The sequence below is a fragment of the Miscanthus floridulus genome, chromosome 2, assembly GCF_019320115.1.
Source record: "Miscanthus floridulus cultivar M001 chromosome 2, ASM1932011v1, whole genome shotgun sequence".
NCBI classification, from domain to species: Eukaryota; Viridiplantae; Streptophyta; class Magnoliopsida; order Poales; family Poaceae; genus Miscanthus; species Miscanthus floridulus.
This window is the reverse complement of record NC_089581.1, coordinates 36,323,871-36,343,187: the sequence shown is the minus strand read 5'-3', so window position 1 is coordinate 36,343,187 and position 19,317 is coordinate 36,323,871. Positions and strand designations below refer to the sequence as shown.

The 19,317-nt window shown below is 44.3% G+C and overlaps 1 protein-coding gene across 1 annotated transcript; it reads left to right on the top strand.

The window, feature by feature from the left end:
* The first annotated feature begins 15,607 nt into the window (after positions 1-15,607).
* On the top strand, positions 15,608-17,493 carry LOC136538457 (uncharacterized). The gene is made up of 2 exons (XM_066530426.1): positions 15,608-16,538; positions 16,662-17,493. The coding sequence occupies exons 1-2, from the start codon at positions 15,727-15,729 to the stop codon at positions 17,335-17,337; spliced, it is 1,488 nt and encodes a 495-aa protein (XP_066386523.1). The 5' UTR covers positions 15,608-15,726; the 3' UTR covers positions 17,338-17,493.
* The last annotated feature ends 1,824 nt before the right edge of the window (positions 17,494-19,317 follow it).

The following is a 19,317-nucleotide window of genomic DNA, read 5'->3' as shown; positions in this document are numbered from 1 at the left end:
AGTACACCTAGAGCATCTAGGCTTTTCAGTGATTGATCATGTCACTGCTGTATCGTACACATGCCACTTCAGTCTAATTTTGAATATGCTTTTCAGCTAAAGAATCTAGCCTTTTCAATGTTCGTTGAAATAGGCTTTTTAGTGATTGTAAGTAGGCTTCTCAGGAGGATTTATGTCAAATTACAACGACTACTAAACCTGCCTTCGCCTATATATACACATTGCTGGACGGCTTGGTACCCAAAACCAAACGACTGTTTGTTTTTGTTGGAGTAGGAATGTCAGGAGGGTCGTCTAGAGGGAAGGGTTTTGGCCTTGGGAGAGGAAAGGGGGGACGAAGGGAACTCCCTTTGTGTGAGAGTGGTCTCTTGGTCTTGATTTCTTTGAGGAACTAGTGTATCATTTTCCGCCTGAGAGCAAGACTGATTTCACCAAAGCGACACCTCTCAGAGGATACGATAACCGGAAAAAAGATTGGCCAAAATGCATGCATGGTGAGAACTGCTTAGTGCAGATGTTCACTGAGGGATTAGATGGAGGTCATCATTTTTTCAAATGCCTACGAGCATGGGTAATTGTTATTGCTATTCATTTGTTTAATGTTTTTCTCAACTATACTACAACTTATATTATATATTTATTACAGTCTTCGAAGGCTGAAGAAAACTATGGGTTCACTAGTTGGGTCGATCCTTGTCCTATTATCTACATGTGCAGTACATCTACTACCTGTAGGACCATATCTATGATCTAGAAAAGGAAGTTAGCAGCAGTAACAAGGACAACGAAGAGGATGACAACAATAATGATGCCAGTTCACAAGAGCCACTATGCCCTGATCCATACTATTGCTGCCCTTGTCACAAGAGCAAGGGGCCTCTATCGCCACCGCCACCACCAGCACCACCAACAATGGGAGGATACTGTGGAGAAGGTGAAACACAATTTGCTATGTAGGAACACTGCTAGGATTAACCTATCTTATTCACAATATTTAGAGGAGCACATAGAGAAGACCAAAGTGAGCTGTGTTAGCGTGTGCTGTCTGGTTCCTTGTTTGTGTTGCTGTTTCCATCCACCATACTTGTTTTTCACACACCTATCACCTTGCTATCCACCTTACTTTTGTCACACACCTAGTACTTGCAACACTTTAGACTAGCAACAAGAACAAGTACTTTGGACTATAATTCAGCATTACTTTCTGTTACTGACTTGTGTGCCAGATATACATATTACTCTTTGTTTACCTTCCAAGCTCCACAAATTCTTCAGATCAGTACAGAAAAAGGGCTTTGCAATCTCGGTAGCACTGCCTCATAGGTATCACGAACCAGCCGCCGGTTGTACCGCCCACTGCTCGCGTTGGTAAGAACTTTGTAAGAGCTTAGTAAGACGCTTCCACTTGCTGTGAAAAGTGGCACCACTACAACCACGTAGTCATTTGGTAGGGATAACTTTCACCATTTGTTCCTTGTTTTTGTGTTTACAATGACAGGTTGTTCGTATCCACCGACTTATGATGGTATAGGTGCTGATGAGTACATGGAGTGGGAAATTGCCATCGATAACATATTTGCTACTCGCTTTATGTGTCCAAGGAGGAAGGTAAAAAATACAGCTAGTGTTTTGTGACATTCTACTTTATCTTGGTGGGAGTCTTTAGATCCTTCTAATAAATCTCAAACTTGGAATGATATGAAACTTCTTATGCGAGAAACCTTTGTTAATCTACCTCCTGTTTTGACTTCATATGATGAGGTGCACCATTTAGAGGAAGAGTCTGTTGTTATTTCTCTTGCTATGACTAACCTTCTGCAGGATAATGTACCTAAGCGAGAGGATGACATGGAAGAAAATGAGGAGCTCACAACCTCATATGCAAATTCAGAACCATCACTTCATAATGCACCTATTACTTTTGCTGAGAACACAGGTAATGCCTATGGTGCTACACTCACAGAAGGTGAAAATTATTTAATGTACTAAATTTTTCCACAAACCATGCTATCATAGAGCAATTGTTAGTGGAACCCTCTCTTGATTTATCTCTGTCCCATGATAATTTGCTTAAAGTTTCTTGTGATAAAGATGAATTGGTTGATGATGCTTCAGTTTTATATGTTTTGGAACCAATCACTTGTGCTGAAAATAAACATGTTATTCATATTGCTACTAAAACTGATGAGCTCAAACAGTTATCTTCTTTACATTCTTTAGGTTATATTGAATTTGATGTTTTGTGTAACCTAGATTGTTTGGAGGAGAGCTTTTTAAATATGCTGATTTGCCTTGGTTTTCACATACCATGTTATTGGCAAATATAACAACAAAGGATAATATATGATACATCGAGTATACGTTCATAGTAATATGAATTTTCATAGTCTCAAGTACATCTTTACCCAACCAGAGCTGAACATGAGATAGCGCAGATGGTTGGAATTGATCAAAGATTACAACTTGAATGTGCAATATCATCCTGGAAAGGCCAATGTAGTGGCAGATGCTTTGAGTAGAAAGTCACATTGATTGAATGTGCAGCCATTACTTGAAGATGGGTTCAATCTGATGCATCCTGCTATGTTACATAGTATTCAGATTAGTTGATCTTTGGAGAGTAAGATAATAGAAGGCTAGAAAATAGACAAGGGAATATTCCACATCAAAGAGAAAATAAAAGAAAATTCGTCTAAGCACTTTAAAGTGGATGAACAGGGCGTGTTGTGGTTTGACGATCGTCTTGTGGTTCCCAAGGATCGAGAGCTTAGGAATAAACTCATGGATAAAGCTCACCTTTCTAAGCTATCTATCCATCCGGGAAGTAGTAAGATATATCAAGAACTAAGACCTCATTATTGGTGGACCAAAATGAAGAAAGAAGTTACAGCATATGTTGCTAGATGTGACACGTGTTGTAGAGTGAAAGCTATTCATATGAAACCTGCTAGTTTGTTGCAACCTTTGTCCGTACCTAGTTGGAAGTGGGATGATATAAGTATGGATTTTATCTCAGGTTTGGCCACTACTCAAAAGGGACATGATTCGATTTGGGTGATTGTGGATCGTCTTACCAAGACCGCTCATTTCCTACCTGTCAAGACAACTTATCGACCACCTCAATATGCCGAGAAGTATATTGTAGAAATTGTGAGGTTGCATGGTATACTAAGGACTATAGTATCTGATAGAGGGCCACAGTTCATGGTTCACTTTTGGGAACATTTACACAAAGGCTTGGGAACTAGTTTGATTCATAGTACCGCTTATCATCCTCAGACAGATGGTCAGACTGAACGAGTGAATGCTGTTATAGAGGATATGTTAAGAGCCTGTGTGTTGTCTTCTAGGGGTTCATGGGAGTCATGGTTACCATTAGCTGAGTTTGCTTACAATAATAGTTATCAAGAAAGCATCAAGATGGCTCCATTCGAAGCTTTGTATGGCAGAAAATGTAGAACACCACTAAATTGGGTTGAGCTAGGAGATAGAAGGTATTATGGCATTGACTTTGTAGAAGAGGCCGAGAAGAAAATTCATATTATTCAACAAAATATGAAGGCGGCCCAATCGCGTTAGAAAAGTTATGCAGACAGAAGAAGGAGACCCCTTGTGTTTGAAGTTGGTGACTATGTTTATCTGAAGGTCACGCCAATGAAGAAGAAACGGTTTGGAGTTCGGAGAAAACTTGCCGCTAGATTTGTAGGACCATACAAGATCTTGGAAAGAAGAGGTCTAGTAGCTTATAAGTTAGAGTTACCTGAGACAATGAGTATCGTCTTCCCAGTTTTCCATGTATCACAACTCAAGAAGTGTTTGTGTGTTCTAGAGGACAAAATAGAACCTCGGGGCATCAAACTCAAATCCGATTTGGTGTATCGTGAGCAACCGGTCCGTGTGTTAGACACTAAAGAATGTGCTACTCAGAATAGTGTGGTGAAAACATACAAGATACAGTGGAATCACCATGACGAGGGAGATGCAACTTGGGAAACGGGAGAATATCTACAAAAAGCTTATGAAGATTTTTATAACAAATGGTTCGTAACCCAAATCTCGGGATGATATTTTTATAAGAGGGGAGGGCTGTAACACTCTGGTGTTATGCCAGCATTTAGGCACTACAAATCATGCATATTATACATCATCAAGCATCCTAATCATACATGCCTAATCATGTAAATAATAACTGAAACCATGCTTCGAAACATATGAAACATGCTCGTGAAACATGAATATTGCATACACTTGTTTAGAATTGTTTTTGCCCTAATTATGCTTGCTAGGTTAGTAAAACATGTTTGGCTATAATTGTAAATCATCTAGAATTATTTAGCATAATTTTTGGAGCAAAGTTTGTATTCAAACTTTTGACAAAATATGCTTTTGAAATTATTATTGAAAATAGTCAAAAATCCTCTCTATTTAGCTTTTGCTTTCCAATTCAAAATCTATGCAAAATTTTTAGTTGGTCCCTAAAGCAAAGTTGTAGAGGATTAAATTCTAAGCAACTTTTATTTTTGGGCCATTTTCAAAAGAAGTCCTTTTCTTGCTCAAAAGGGTATTTGAAAACTGATATTTGAAAATTCCTTGAAAATAGAAATTGAAAAATGGTTTCTCTCCTTTCACGGGCCGCCGCCTCACTTTTGGCCCACCAGCCGAAGCTGGCCCAACGATCCACCCTACGCCGCGCCTTCACCTCGGCCCAGCCCACCTTGCGCGCTGGCTTCCTTCTTCCCCTACGCGCGTACGCGTCCGGCCGCGTCAGGCAAGCCGCGCCGCGTGGCGAGCGCATGCCGGTGACGCCGGCCGGGTGGCGTCCCGTGGCCCCCGCAAGCAATCATGCCTCGCCATTTTCAAGCCACCGTAGCTCCACTTCTCCCTATGCTTCTCATTTTTCTCTCCCACACTACCTCTCTGCCTTGCCCCGCACCGAGCTCCGCTCGCGCCGCCATCGCCACCGCAGCCCCGCCGGCAAAATTGGCCGCCAGTGCTCCACCATTGCCCGCAATTGAGCACACATCGCTCTGCCTCACTCCCCGGCACTTGGTGCTCACTGCAGGGACACCATTTGAGCAAGGTATAGCGGTCTTGCGCGTTTCGCCACCGTCGGTCATGGCGCCGCCGCACTTGACCCCGCCGTGGAAAGCTTCCCCCGTCCCTTCTCCATCCCTTTGTGTAGCCTGCTCGGGTTCGCCACCTTCTTGCGAACCCAGCGCTCACGCTCGTTTGCCCGGTCGTGGATGGCAACGGCCGCCGGCCCGCTGGCAGCGGCCGCACCGCCGTAACACCGGCGTAGCGTGGCGTGGCGTGGCGTCTCGCCTCGGCCGAGCTGGGCCAGGACGGCCTTGGGCCGGAGCCCAGAGTCGGGCCAGAGTCCTTCCCTCTGCTCGGTTTGCGCAGGCCAAAAGTGGCCGTGGGCCAGTTGTTCCCACGGGCCGGCCTAGTAGTAATAGGGAAAATTGATTTTGGTTTAATTTTATTATTTGGGAAGAGAAATACTTTAGAAAATGTTTGTGTACTCATTTTGGCTCTAAATTTGTTGAAACAAATTTTGCTAGGTTCCTTGTCACTAGATCTATATGATAAAAATATTGCATGTCACTTTTGAGATACTTTTCTATAGAGCTTTATTTAATCCTTGATATTGCTGATATCTTGTAAAATGTGTAGTAAAACCTATATGCTTCAGAAAAATATGCTTCCAAGTGTGTTATTCTTCTAGTGTAATGTACTTCCTAGGAAAAATATATGCCATGCATGTCCTGTGGAAAAATTGTGAGATGTAGTTCAAGTGCCTTTAATGGCTGATTTTTGTTATTTTTTGTTAGAGAGCAAAATTTGTATAAAACATGCATGTGATAATTTTTGTACAGTGATTATTTACTGTTTAGAACCTAGGAAAAATACTAAATCTGTTGTTTGACACTTTTCATATTACAAAGTATTTTCATGCTCATAATTAGGTCCAAGCTTGTCATTTTTGTGTAGGCTACTCCACTTATTCAAATGTCATAAAAATTTAATGGTAGACTACTTAGGGTAGTACTGTGCTATGGTAATTTTCTAAGATTTTTCTAAGCTATAAAAATAGATGTTGCTATTCAAACCTATTATTAATTTGGGTTTAATCAAATGTTACCTTATGTATGATTAAGAAATTAGTGAAGCTTTGGTGTATCTTTGAAGCATTTAATGAGATGTGTTGACTCAGCATATTAGTAGTAGAAGAGAATGCAGTAGATGACATGTGCTTGTAGTATATGTTCTTGGATGATGTTGACTACCTTGCATTCAAGCATATCCATTGTGTTCATTTCATCCGATGCACTTTTTGCATAAGCACTTACGCACATGCATCATATAGGATCGCAAACCAAGAGCCCAGTCATCATACCCGAGGAGCTCGAGGTGCAGCCGCAGGAAGTGACCGAAGCAGACGAGGAGGACGTTGAGGAACTTCTGAAGTGCCCCGATCACCGCCGAGCTCCTTCGAGAGAGGCAAGCCCCGGAGTATTTTTCTCCCTGGTTTGCAATTATTAATTAAATACTTTACTTTAATTGATGCATTATGTTCAGGAGTTGTTTGCAACCGTTGCCACATTATACCTTGTCTACCTTTGTTATACTATATCCTTGTTACCCTGGTATCCGCAGTCGAGTCAATGCTTAGCTGGCTTAGACCGGTAGAAGTCGGGTGATTTCCTATCACCTGCGAGCTATAGGTGGTTACCTGGATCTGCTTGGATAACTATGTAGTCATGGTATAACTAAGTGTTAAATGAAGTTGAGACCGGACGGAGACTTACAGAGTTTTGGACTGTAGTGCTTTCCGTCTGTGTCGATTAAGGACCGACCGTTGTTGGGCCTCGAGTCATGTTGAACGCATGCCTTACATTTAGCTGACCGAATAAAGTACCTTTCGACCGCGAAGTTGGGAGATTATTCGGGCCGAGTAGATTGCCCGCAGCGCACTGTGCCGGAGCAGGTGTGGTAGGACATGGGGGCACGAAGATAAGACCAAAGAGCAGTCGGTCGGCCCCCGGGTACATGTGGTTCCTAGCAAACTCGAGATTCTTGGATAGTTGACTCGGTGACCGATACCTCACTTTAGCGGGTGAGTGAGGTTTGTGTAAGGAATAAATCACTAGCTGGTTAGGAATCGATTCGAATCGCCATCGCTCCTGGATAGTGAGCACTTGGCTTGAGTGACTTCATCGTAGTAATGTTGATGGAACACTTGGACAGTTATAAATGAAGTTGACATTATGGAAGTTGTTAATGATCATTGGTTATCATCATTTGCTTAATCACATGCTTGCTCTAGTATAGGTGCAAATGTAGTCGACAGGTTAATAATAATTAACTTGACAATAATGCTTTTGGAAAGGTTCGTGAAATGCTAAAAATGCCTCTTTTTGCAAATGAGTCAGCCACCCTACTATAAAGCCCTTCATAATCCTTGGTGTCACTTTATTTTCGGTTATGTCAGGTAAGTCTAGCTGAGTACCTTCTCGTACTCAGGATTTTATTCCCACTTGTTGCAGATGGGCAGATGTATTATGGCTACTGTATCAACTGCCTTTATCCTGTGATGGGTGATGCTTAGGACCATGGGCATGGTCATTCCTTATGTCTCGTCTGATGCTTTTGTTGGAGATGATCATTAGCTGGCACTATATTTGAACTTCGTGTGAGTGTGTGTGGTTTTGAACAAATGGCTTCCGCTACTTCTATTTGAACTCATTTTGTAATAACTATGTTTAAACTCTGTTGTATCTAAGATGTGAACTTTTATGTAATATATGATGGTGACCGCTAAACTTATTACGATCTTGGCTGGTATGTGAGTTGGTTTGAAATCCTTCGTGATTTCACGGACTACCGGGTTATATGGGCTTAAGTTTGCTAAATCGTCTACTCTAGCGGATGATTTTCTTACTTAATTTCATATAATTGGTCAGTTCTGTTATAGGTCCCTTTGTCTTCGCAACCCCGTTCTCCTTTGTGTTGTGCAGGATCAGTTTAAAGCACACTCGATGCTGAGGACGGCTTTTTGTCAAGAAGGGGAGAATGATGAGGACATGACACCCATACATATGACCATGTTTGGTGCATGGTATGGAGGGGTAGGTGGCCAGCAATGGTGTCCAAGTCAAGAAGGAGGCCCGAGGCTGATTCAGTTCGAGCCCCCGAGGTGGAGGCCCAAAGCAACTCAAGTTCGAGTCTGCCTCGGCCTTCAGGACTAGTCTACCTTAAACTGGTCACCTAGGATGCATCTGGACTCTGTTTTCAACGATCCATATATGGATGGAAAGATAATTTGATAAGGAAGCCATCCCAACTGGTCTCATATCAAAAGCTCTTCGGAATCAACGGGAATCATCGAAACAATTCAGCGTCCAGAATCTATCAGGGTGCTACGACACTGTCTTTGGTCCGTTGGACCGTGTATCATGTTTGGGCCCATTAGGGGGCACGTCTAGGGTAGGCGACGACCCTAATACCTTTATAATCATACGCCGCCGCCGTCATTAGGTTTTGGATTTTGCTTAGATTATTCTGTCAAGAACAGTTTCACCGTTCATCGGTTTATGAGACCCCAACTCGTGAGATTAAACATTCATCTGCAATTTTGGTTGCGTTCTTTCTTGTTCTTGCTTGTGTTCTTCATTGCGTAGGCAGGGATTAGCCTTTTTGGCAAGGTCAACCTGGTCCGTGACTCGGTTGATAACCAGAGGAGCTGTGGTGCTAAGATTGCAGGGTTTGATCTTTCGATCTAAAGCCGGATCGGTGTGTCATTCTCCACCACAACGATAGTTACCACCACCTGATGGAAGATCGGGATCCCCGTCTCTATTAATAAGTCTTTGCAAAAGAAAAAAATGTGATTCCATGTTTTCCACAACAATAACCAACCTCATCATAGTCAACCATATGGCCGCACCAATGGCCTATTCCAAGCTCTGAATGGACTAGGTTGTAGTTGGCTTTAACACCACATTCGCACATGACAGGAGGTGCTTCGATGATTATCATTTCTTTCTTCTTTTTCTTTGCCTTGGGTGGCTCCGGCCATTGATTTTTAGGACCATAGAGCCACTCCTTGAAACGACATTTCTCCATTGCAAACACCTAAAAAAGGTGACATTAGTACATGAACACATATAGCTCAACATTTCAATAGATACACTTTCTACTTACTTCATGCTTGTTTGGACACACAAACTCCAACGTATTCTTAGGGTTTATCACAGCTCGATCTCCGCAATCGCACAGAGGAGGTTCCTCGAGATGTCTAACTGTGGCTAAGTGCATCTCCTTAGCCATCATTGGCGGGGGTTAGAGGGAGGTGGTGATGGGTACAAGCCCGATCTTCCGAGAGGTAGCCGGTAAGTTCGATTTGTGGAGATCTTGGCGTTGGCGATCCGGCTTCAAATCAGACACAATTCGAACCCTACAACCGTTACACCACTGCTCCGTTGGTTATCAACCAAGCACAACTTGATTGACCTCGCCAAGAAGGCTTTTCCTGCAAGCAAATCGAAGAGCACAAGCAAGAAGGTAAAACACGCAATCTGAAATTGCAAATATGAATGACACGAATATCAATAGAGGGTTCAAGAACTCGGTTCCAAAGGACTAATCGACACAGTGGAGGAGATCAAGAACGGGGGCCCTGGATCACTATAAAAGGATTTGTCACCACAGTTACAATGAACGATTCAGTTTCTTGATGGAAAACTAAACTCTAAATAAAACCCAATTGTGTAGCAGCAGTGGTGACTGTGTTTATAGTCTAAGACTCGACCTAGGGTTGGGGACGGCCAGGGGTTGGGCGCCCACAACTTGGGCTTAAGGCCTGACACGATACATGGCCAAGTTGGCCCAAATAGGTGACGCAGCACCTTGCCGTGGTCACACAGAATGATCCACGGACCTTCTGGAGCTGGGACCAGATCCAAAACGATGGCGTCGTCGTCCCCTTTCCAATGCATCCAAGAACGGCCCATTTCGATGTCGTATGAGGAAGTTATGACTGAAACAGTGACGACATGTCTGCTGAATCCGAGGGCGATGTGGCAGCTGAGTTGGGAACGAATTGGAACTTGGGGAAGACCATGGCGTCAATGTGTCCAGCGTGGCGATGTCCTCATCATCCTCTCCTTCTCGAATTGGAGTTGTCCTCGACTCCATCTTGGCGATGTCCTCATCATCCCCTCCTTGTAGAATTGGAGTTATCCTCGACTCCATCCCATCATCAGCGAACTCCTGCAAAAGGTTAGTGACAGCAGGCAATGCACTAGACATAAAAGGTTGACAAAACATAGTATAACATGGTGCATCAGGATTATCACATAACTCAGCAGTAGCAGGAGTTGTAGCAAGAAAAGCACCTCCTTTTAACTTAATCCCATTATTTTTAGCAATGTCTATTGGAGGTTTATTTTTGATCTCATTAGCATGTTTAATAATATCCGTAGGAGACAAAGGCAGCAATGTAATTTTCTTGTCCTTATGTATGATAGTGTATGTATTAGTTCTACCATGGTGTAAAGCATCATTATCAAATTCCCATGGGCGACCTAACAAAATGGAACAAGCTTGCATAGGGACAACATCAAAATCAGCAGTATCATGATAAGAGCCTGTGAAAAAGCTAATGCGTGCTGATTTAGTTACCTTAGTCTTACCACTATTATTGAACCATTGAAGTTTATATGGATACGAATGTTGTTGTGTGGTCAAGCCAAGCTTGTCAACCAAATCTGAACTCACCAAGTTGTTGCAACTCCCGCTATCAATGATAGTGAGAACACAACAACCCTGCACAATGAGATACATGTGGAACAAATTGTGGCGTTGGATCTTCATCTCTTCTTCATGTCCCACACATGTACTCAACACACGCTGCACAAGAAGGCTAGGTTAGTCCGCGGCAGCAGCCACGGAGTCAATGGTGATGGCCTCCTTGTCTTGATCGCCCTCGGTGGGATCTGCATCAATGTTAGCAGCAAGGGCTAAATCATCTTCAACATCACTAGTACTTACATATCCATCCTCGATAGCAATGAAAGCGCGACGACTGGGGCATTCCTTCATGACATGTCCCATGCCTTTGCATCGGTGGCAAATGATTTTAGAGCTGGACGAGGAGGAGCTAGTAGAAGCACCCGGAGTGCCACCTTTCTTCAGCTGTGGAAACTGCACATTAGACAATTTACTTACCTCGGAAGAAAATGGAGGTGTAGATGGCTGTGGTGCAACAGGAAGAAGCTTGGGCGTCTCCGGCTCGGAACGCTACTGAAAATTCCTCCCATTGTTAGACCTGAAAGGCTAGTGTTGTTTGCGTCCCTGTACTTCTCGTTCGGCCTTAATAGCAAGATGATACAATTGAGAAAAATTGCGCCATTCTTTGTAATCAAGTATGTTCTGTATATCATGGTTTAAACCACCAAAAAATCTAGCACTAGCATCATGATCATCTTCATTTATACCACAACGTGCTAAACCAATAAGCAATTCTTGATAGTATGCTTCTACTCCTTTATCACCTTGTTTTAAAGTTTATAGTTTCAAACATAAATCATGTTGGTAATAAGGAGGAACAAAACGAGATGTCATACGTTGCTTTAAAACATTCCAAGTTTGAGGCACAGTAGCAGCATTATTGGCATTGCAAAGATCACTTCACCAGAACAAAGCAAAATTAGTAAACTCACTAGTAGCAAGTCTAACTCTATGCTCAGCAGGAACATTATGAGAATCAAATTTTTGTTGAACAGCAAGCTCCTAATCTAAATATGCCTCTAGATCAACATTACCAGCAAAAGGAGGTAGACTAAATTTAATTTTAGCAAAAGGATCATTATTACCATGATTATTACCTGCCATACCGCGACGATTGAACTTGAGGCGGCGACGGGCACCACCGTCAGCATACGCATCTTCATCACCAAAAGCATCCGCATCTTCATCATCAGCACAATAAGGTGGAGGGCGTTGCTCAAGCTGTTCAATGCGGGTGACCAGATTGTTCACGTTGCGCGTCAGCTCGGTCATAAGATTGCGTTGTTCAGTCATGAACGTTGCAAGCTCGCCCTTGGACACGCACTCATTGAAGTCCGTCGGAGTTCCTGCCATGGTTAGAAGATAGAAAAAGACAACACCAAAGTATTATCCCTATCAACTAAAAGGAAACAAGTGGTGGTGATGGTGGTGAAAGTGGAATGCAAAATCACAAGCGGCTTACCACCGTTTTGCCTGTATTCTTACCAACGCCAAACAGGAGCAAAACCAAAATGGCGAAGCAATCTGTCGTTGAGCGTGGGTAACAGTTGCAAGATGAACCTATGCTGACAGAAGAATATGTGAAGCTATGGGTAGGCACACAATATGACAGCAAGGATTAGCAATTAACGAGTGCAGAGTAGCGATTGTTTAATCCGGATCCAAAGTATAAATCACAGGTGCTGGCTAAGACGTGTCGAGACGTAGCGCAACAAGGTGAAAACAAAGGACGATCGAAAGAACTCACAGAACAAGCAAATAGCCCGGATTTCTCCTTTTTCCTGAATTTTTTCCGGATTTTTCCAAAAGGCACTAGTAGGAAACAAACTTTTTTTTCACTATTTTTTTATACTTTTCTCTGAACAAGGATCACAAAAGATGCAACCACAAAAATTGGCACCTACAACTGAGGTGGGATGTGGTCTACAAAAATTCAGCACGTTCTCTGAAAAGCGTGCAAAAACTTTGACAATTTTTTTTCTATATTTTCCTGAATTTTTTTGGCAATTCTGATGACACCAAACAGGGCGAAGCCGAGTTTGGGTCGGGTCCAAATGGTGTCAAGAAGCTATTGAAAAAATTTCAGATTTTTCTGATAAACGAGCGAAAAGTTATGCCTGTTTTACCGAAGGTATCTCAAGGTATGTTTTCCGGGAGGCACAACACGGCGGCGGCGGTTAGGGCAAAGCGTCCCTAAACTCTAACACCAATCACAGCAGTAGGTATTCGCCTGATGATGTAAGGAGGGCTGCGATGCAGGCAAAATAAGAGCGGCTGTCAACCTATCTAGGGTTTATGCGGCGGTGAGAAGTTACACAAGGCGGCTAGCGGGGCAAGTCGAGTAATGTGGTGGCTTCGACTTGTTGTTTGGGAACGGTGGATGGGATAGCGGCGGAAAACAAAATCACAGCAATGGGCGATTGAACTACGACCACGAACACAATCCTAAACCAGCAACAAGACTCGACCACGGACACAAACTCAACAACACGAATCTGAAACGAAATTGCAAAGGCACAAAGGGCGATAGGACAGCGGAAATTGAAATATTTTTGGGCTTTTTGTGGACTCTAGGTAATGAACAAATATGAATATAAGGCAAACGAGATTATACCTCGCGATAAACCTGAAATATCTGATACCAATTGATGGGTACAGGCCCGATCTTCCGAGAGGTAGCCGATAAGTTCGATTTGTGGAGATCTCGACGTTGGCGATCCGGCTTCAAATCAGACACGATTCGAACCCTGCAACCGTTACACCACTGCTCCGTTGGTTATCAACCAAGCACAACTTGATTGACCTCGCCAAAAAGGCTTTTCCTGCAAGCGAATCGAAGAGCACAAGCAAGAAGGTAAAACACGCAATCTGAAATTGCAAATATGAATAACGCGAATATCAATAGAGGGTTCAAGAACTCGGTTCCAAAGGACTAATCGACACAGTGGAGAAGATCAAGAACAGGGGCCCTGGATCACTGTAAAAGGATTTGTCACCACAGTTACAATGAACGATTCAGTTTCTCGATAGAAAACTAAACTCTAAACAAAACCCAATTGTGTAGCAGCGGCGGCGGCTGTGTTTATAGTCTAAGACTCAACCTAGGATTGGGGACGGCCAGGGGTTGGACGCCCACAACTTGGGCTTAAGGCCCGACACGATACATGGCCAAGTTGACCCAAATAGGTGACGCAACACCTTGCCGTGGTCACATAGAATGATCCATGGACCTTCTGGAGCTGGGACCAGATCCAAAATGACGGCGTCGTCGTCCCCTTTTCAACGCATCCAAGAACGGCCCGTTTCGATGTCGTATGAGGAAGTTATGACCGAAACAGTGACGACGTGTCTGCTGAATCTGAGGGCGACGTGGCAGCTGAGTTGGGAACGAATTGGAACTTGGGGAAGACCATGACGTCGGTGTGTCCAGCGTACCAGTCGTCGAAAAGGAGGTACCTTAGGTCAAACTTGTCTGGACCGTCGATCCACCGAAAGAAAAAGCATCTCTCATGGTCCTACATAACAAGATTCCAACAAAAATATTAGTAACCTACTAACACAAATGAAGAAAAAAAAGATAAGGAACGAATTACTTACAGTAAAACAACTACATGTGTAGAAGCAACACGCAACTGTGTCTGGATGTCTCGATTGAAATACGTCGGTTGGGCGACCATAGTCACAGTTAGGGCAGGCGGGTCAGAAGGGACGAGGACATCTTTGCTGGAGACGTCGGGGATACAATTCTCTAGGACAATACCATTTTCGCCACAACTGCTCCCGATACATGTCTTGCATCTAACAAAATGGTTGTAATTTAAAACCAATCAAACCATCGCAAATTAGGTCCCGTTTGCTTTGCTGAAAAAATAAGCCGAAACACTGTTCCGGTTGATTTATTGTGAGAGAAAACACTGTTTCGACTGAAAAAACAAGCTGAAAAAGACAGATTATAAGATAAGCGAACAGGCCCTTAATGTAAAAGGAGAACCATTTGCATTACAACTAAAAAAAGATAACCAACACTTACGAACAAAAATATACCTTACACTAAACATGGTAACATGCTTCTAACTAACTAATGAACCTTAACATTGACAATCCTAATGATTATCCTTGAATCCACCATTCAAACGAACTAATATTTTCCTCCAAACCCTATCTACCCATCCTAATCCTTAATCCACCATTCAAACTACTAATAAGAGCATAATTACCTTGACCAAGGCCAAGGAGAAGCTTGGGGAAGGAAGGGAGGGAGGCGGCAAGGGAGGACAGGGCGGCGGTCGGGCTTGGGGGAGTTGAGAGGCGGCGGCCTCCACCTTTTTCAAACTAAGGTAGAGAGGGAGGGAGCCCGCGGCGTAAGGTTTAAGTCGGGCCTCACCGCGCCATGACGGGTGGTGCGGCACTGCCGCACCTAAATTCATGGCGCGGCAGGACCGGCCACGTCATCGTCCGGCGACGCGGCTCACTGCCACGTGCCCACCTTCGCCGTGCCGCCATGCATGGCGCGGTGGCTCGATTTCGCCACGTCATACGAATAGGTGCAGCCAAAAGTGTTAGTTTAAAAAAAATAGTGTCAGATTTGAAAATAGTTTAAAAAATATTAAAAATAAATAAATTTCGGTGAGGATATCTTTCTCGTAGCGATCTGGTGCCGTGTAGATCTCCATCCTGTACTTGAGACGCACAAATATGAGTGCCAAAACTGCCAAGCGACCAAGCCCTCAACCTTAGAATAGATAGAAGCACGCTGCGTCCGATTCGATTAGTACTTCAACCAAAAAAAATACAGTCCAATCCAAACTCCTGATCCGATATTCCGAATTCCCGATCCAAGCCGGAGTTGGTTCCCACAAGAGTGAATTCAGATATCCGTGGGGAGGACCCACGATTGCTTCGCTGCTTCTCAGTGCGCGTCGCGCGGATCAAGCGATGGATCGCCGGGACCAGGGCGAGGCTGCAGCAGAGGATAAGACGTGCCCGTTGGCGCTGCTCCCCGACGACGTGCTAGCGGACGTGCTCCGCCGCCTCCCGCCGCGGGGCCTCGCCGTGTCCAGGTGCGTCTGCAAGTCTTGGCTGGCCATCGTCGACGCCCACCGCCTGCTGCGGGCGGATCTCCTCCCCTTGTCGCTGGGTGGGTTCTTCATAAACTTCCACAACTACTACCTCTCGGAGTTCTTCGCGCCCCACTCGCACCGCCCGTGCATCTCCGGCAAGCACGACTACCTGCCTCAGGCCAGAACCGATTCCTGGGGCTACGTAGACGACCACTGCAATGGTCTTGTGCTGATCCACGAGAACGACGACAACAACGATGAGATTGGCTACGTGCTTAATCCGGCCACTCGATGGGTGGCTCCCGTGCCCCCGTGCCCACCTCCACCAATGGAGATCAAGGACACCTTTCAAGTCGAGTACCTCGCGTACGATCCGATCGAATCGCCATACTTCGAGGTGGTCTCAATTACCCGTTTTCATTGGGTGAACAAGCCTGGAGATTATCTGTACGACAGTTCTAGGGATGCAGTGGACCCTGAGATAGAACAATCTGAGTGGCCACCGTCGGTATGCATCTTACAAGTGTTCTCATCTAGAACTGGACAGTGGGAGGAAAGGTATTTTGCTCGAGAAGGTGATTCCATGGGGACTGTGTCTGGCATGAGACACTGCCCAGGCGACCAACGCAATGCTGTGTACCGGCGAGGAGCATTGTATGTGCATTGTCAAACTAATTATGTTATGAGGTACATACTAACTCGTTACGCATCGTCATTTTATTCGGTTTCAATTTTTTTATATCAAGTTGTTAAATTTTCACATCCTTTGGTTTTTATCTTTTCTTAACAATGATCAATTTTATATTACAGAATATCTTTGTCGAGTGATAAGTATCATGTGATTAAACCACCACCAGGTGTTGAAGGAAAAAACTATCCACAATTTTATCTAGGGAAGTCATCTAAGGGGGTTTATTGTGCGTCAATCGAGGGAAGATGCAGAGTTCAAATTTGGAACCTTGATGAATCAGGCTGTCATATGGAGTGGGTTCTGAAGCATGACAGGGACCTTTTGAAGTGGTTGTTGAAGCATAAGCTTCAGTATACAGGACCTTGGGCCTTGCAGGATATTAATTACTATTACGATAATCGCAATAGAGATCACGGTATGGAAGCACCAGCAGAAGAGAAAATTGAATGGACCTCACAAGCATCTGAAGATGAGAAATTTACATGGAGCTCTGATGATGAATGTGGACACACTGGGTATGTGGATATTCTTGGGTTTCATCCATGCAAAGATATTATCTTCTTGAGTGAATCAATAACACGAGGATTGGCCTATCACTTGAATAGCTCCAAGGTTGAAGTCTTGGGCAATATATATCCAGCAGGATATGACAAAGAATTAGGAAATGAACAGCTTTTAGAATCATCTTTTCCGTATACACCCTGCTGGATTACACAAACTGCAGACGATGGAGAATGGTTGAAAAGGAAATCTCCAGTACATGTTGTAACGCATGCATGGGACAAAAGGGTGTAATGCAATAGAGTTCACGATGGAGAACAGTTCAGTTTTTGTTCTATATTGTTTAGATTTTAAATATGGATCGCTTTGGGACATTAGGTTGTAATTGTAATGCAACAGAGTCCAGTACGTTTCTGTTCTTTATTTTTTAAAGTTCGTCAAATATGGATCGCTTTGGGACAATATAGGTTATGATCTTTGGGTCTGCCTTTACTTTTATTTGTTGCGACGATGATTAAATTATCAGTAGCTTGTTTGTCATATCAGCCACAGTAATCTTTTTTTTTTCAGTTTGATTGACTAAAGCTATTGGGTACCTGTCAAATTTCAATTCAATACTTCCCCGCTGTGTTTCTTTGAAAAAGATAGCTGATATGTCGATTTTTTTTTTAATTTTAACATTTTTTGAAAACTAATTTTAAATCTAACACGGTCGGTTTTTTTTAAACTAACACTTTTGGCCGCGCCTATTGCTCTGGCATGGCCAAATGCCGGTGTCGCGCCATGAATGGTGGTGCGGCAGAGGTCTGACGTGCTGACGACCGGAATCGCGATCGTTGAAGTGGCAGGGCTCTGCCGCGCCACCGATCTTGGCGCCGCAGTGCCACACCACGGAGCATGGCGCGGTTGGGCCAAATAAATATCGCGAGCGAGCCCCCCCCCCGCCTCCCGCCCGCACGCACCCCTACCCGCCCTCCCACCGCCGCGCATCGCCCGCCGCCAGCGCCCGCACGCGGCCGTGCCCGGCCACTCCCGCCGCGCAGCGCCCGCGCCGGCCGCACCACGAACGCCGGCGCGTCAAGGCCGCCCGCTCCTAAGGTACCTCCCTCTCGATTTCATGTTATTTTGATTATTATTGTTTTAGGATAATTAGTGATTTAGGATAATTAGTAATATATGATAGTTAGGGTTTTATGATTGTTATTGATTTATGATAGTTAGTGATTTAGGATAGTTAGGTTAGTGAATTTGTTTATGATTTACGTAGGTAGTTTTTAGGTTTGAGGTTAGGATTTTGGGTTTAGGGATTTTGGGCAACGCAACCACACTGATGTTGGCTACACTCTCAATGTGTTGCCAACAAATCCGAAGAGACAGAGGCGTTCGAGGGATCCTTACACTCATGGATCTTAGTTTGTTAGGTCGAACTATTATTGGCGTCTGAAACTTGCAGGCTTAGTTGGTTATGTTATGTCGAACTTATGTCAAACCAATGAAAATGTTATGTGACAGCTTGTCAACTTGCGCACGAACTTTATTTATTTGCTTCATATTCGTTTCAATGCATCGCGGCATCACTGCATGCGAGATTAAGTAGCACCTAGTTCGAAAACCGGTAGTCCCGGGGTATCTCGACGCCGGTGGCCGGCGTCTTGCGCGAGGGGTCGAGGAAGCCGGGGTCTATGGTCGCGTCGCCGCCGATCCTACAATATATGACCAAAAAGTCAAATAAATAAGTTCCCTTAAAAAATATTCGTTTTAATCCGATCCAATTTTTCGTAATCGATTAGTTAACATGGTGGTTAACCGTATTATGAAAGACGGAAAAAAATCATTGGCTTATCAAATTCTCTATTCGGCTGTGAAAAAAAATCAATAAAAGATAGAAACAAATCCACTATTGATTTTACATCAAGCAATACTTAGAATAACTCCCACTATCGGCGCGACGCGTTCCGATTAAACCGTCTAGGTACCGCAGGCGGGCGGCGGGCACGGCGGCCAGGCGGGCTTGCTGCTCGGGCAGGCGGGACTGGCCGCGGGGTTTCATTCGGCTCTGCCGCGCCACGGATCAGGACGCGGCACTACCGCGCCAAGGTCGATGGCGTGGAAGGCCCTGCCCCGTCAGTGGTCAGCGATTTCGGTCGCCGCCACGTCAGTCCTCTGCCGCGCCACCATGCATGGCGTGGCACAGGCATTTGGCCGCGCCAGGGCAATAGGCGTGGCGCGGCCAAAAGTGTTAGTTTTTTATTAAAAAAACGATCGTGTTAGATT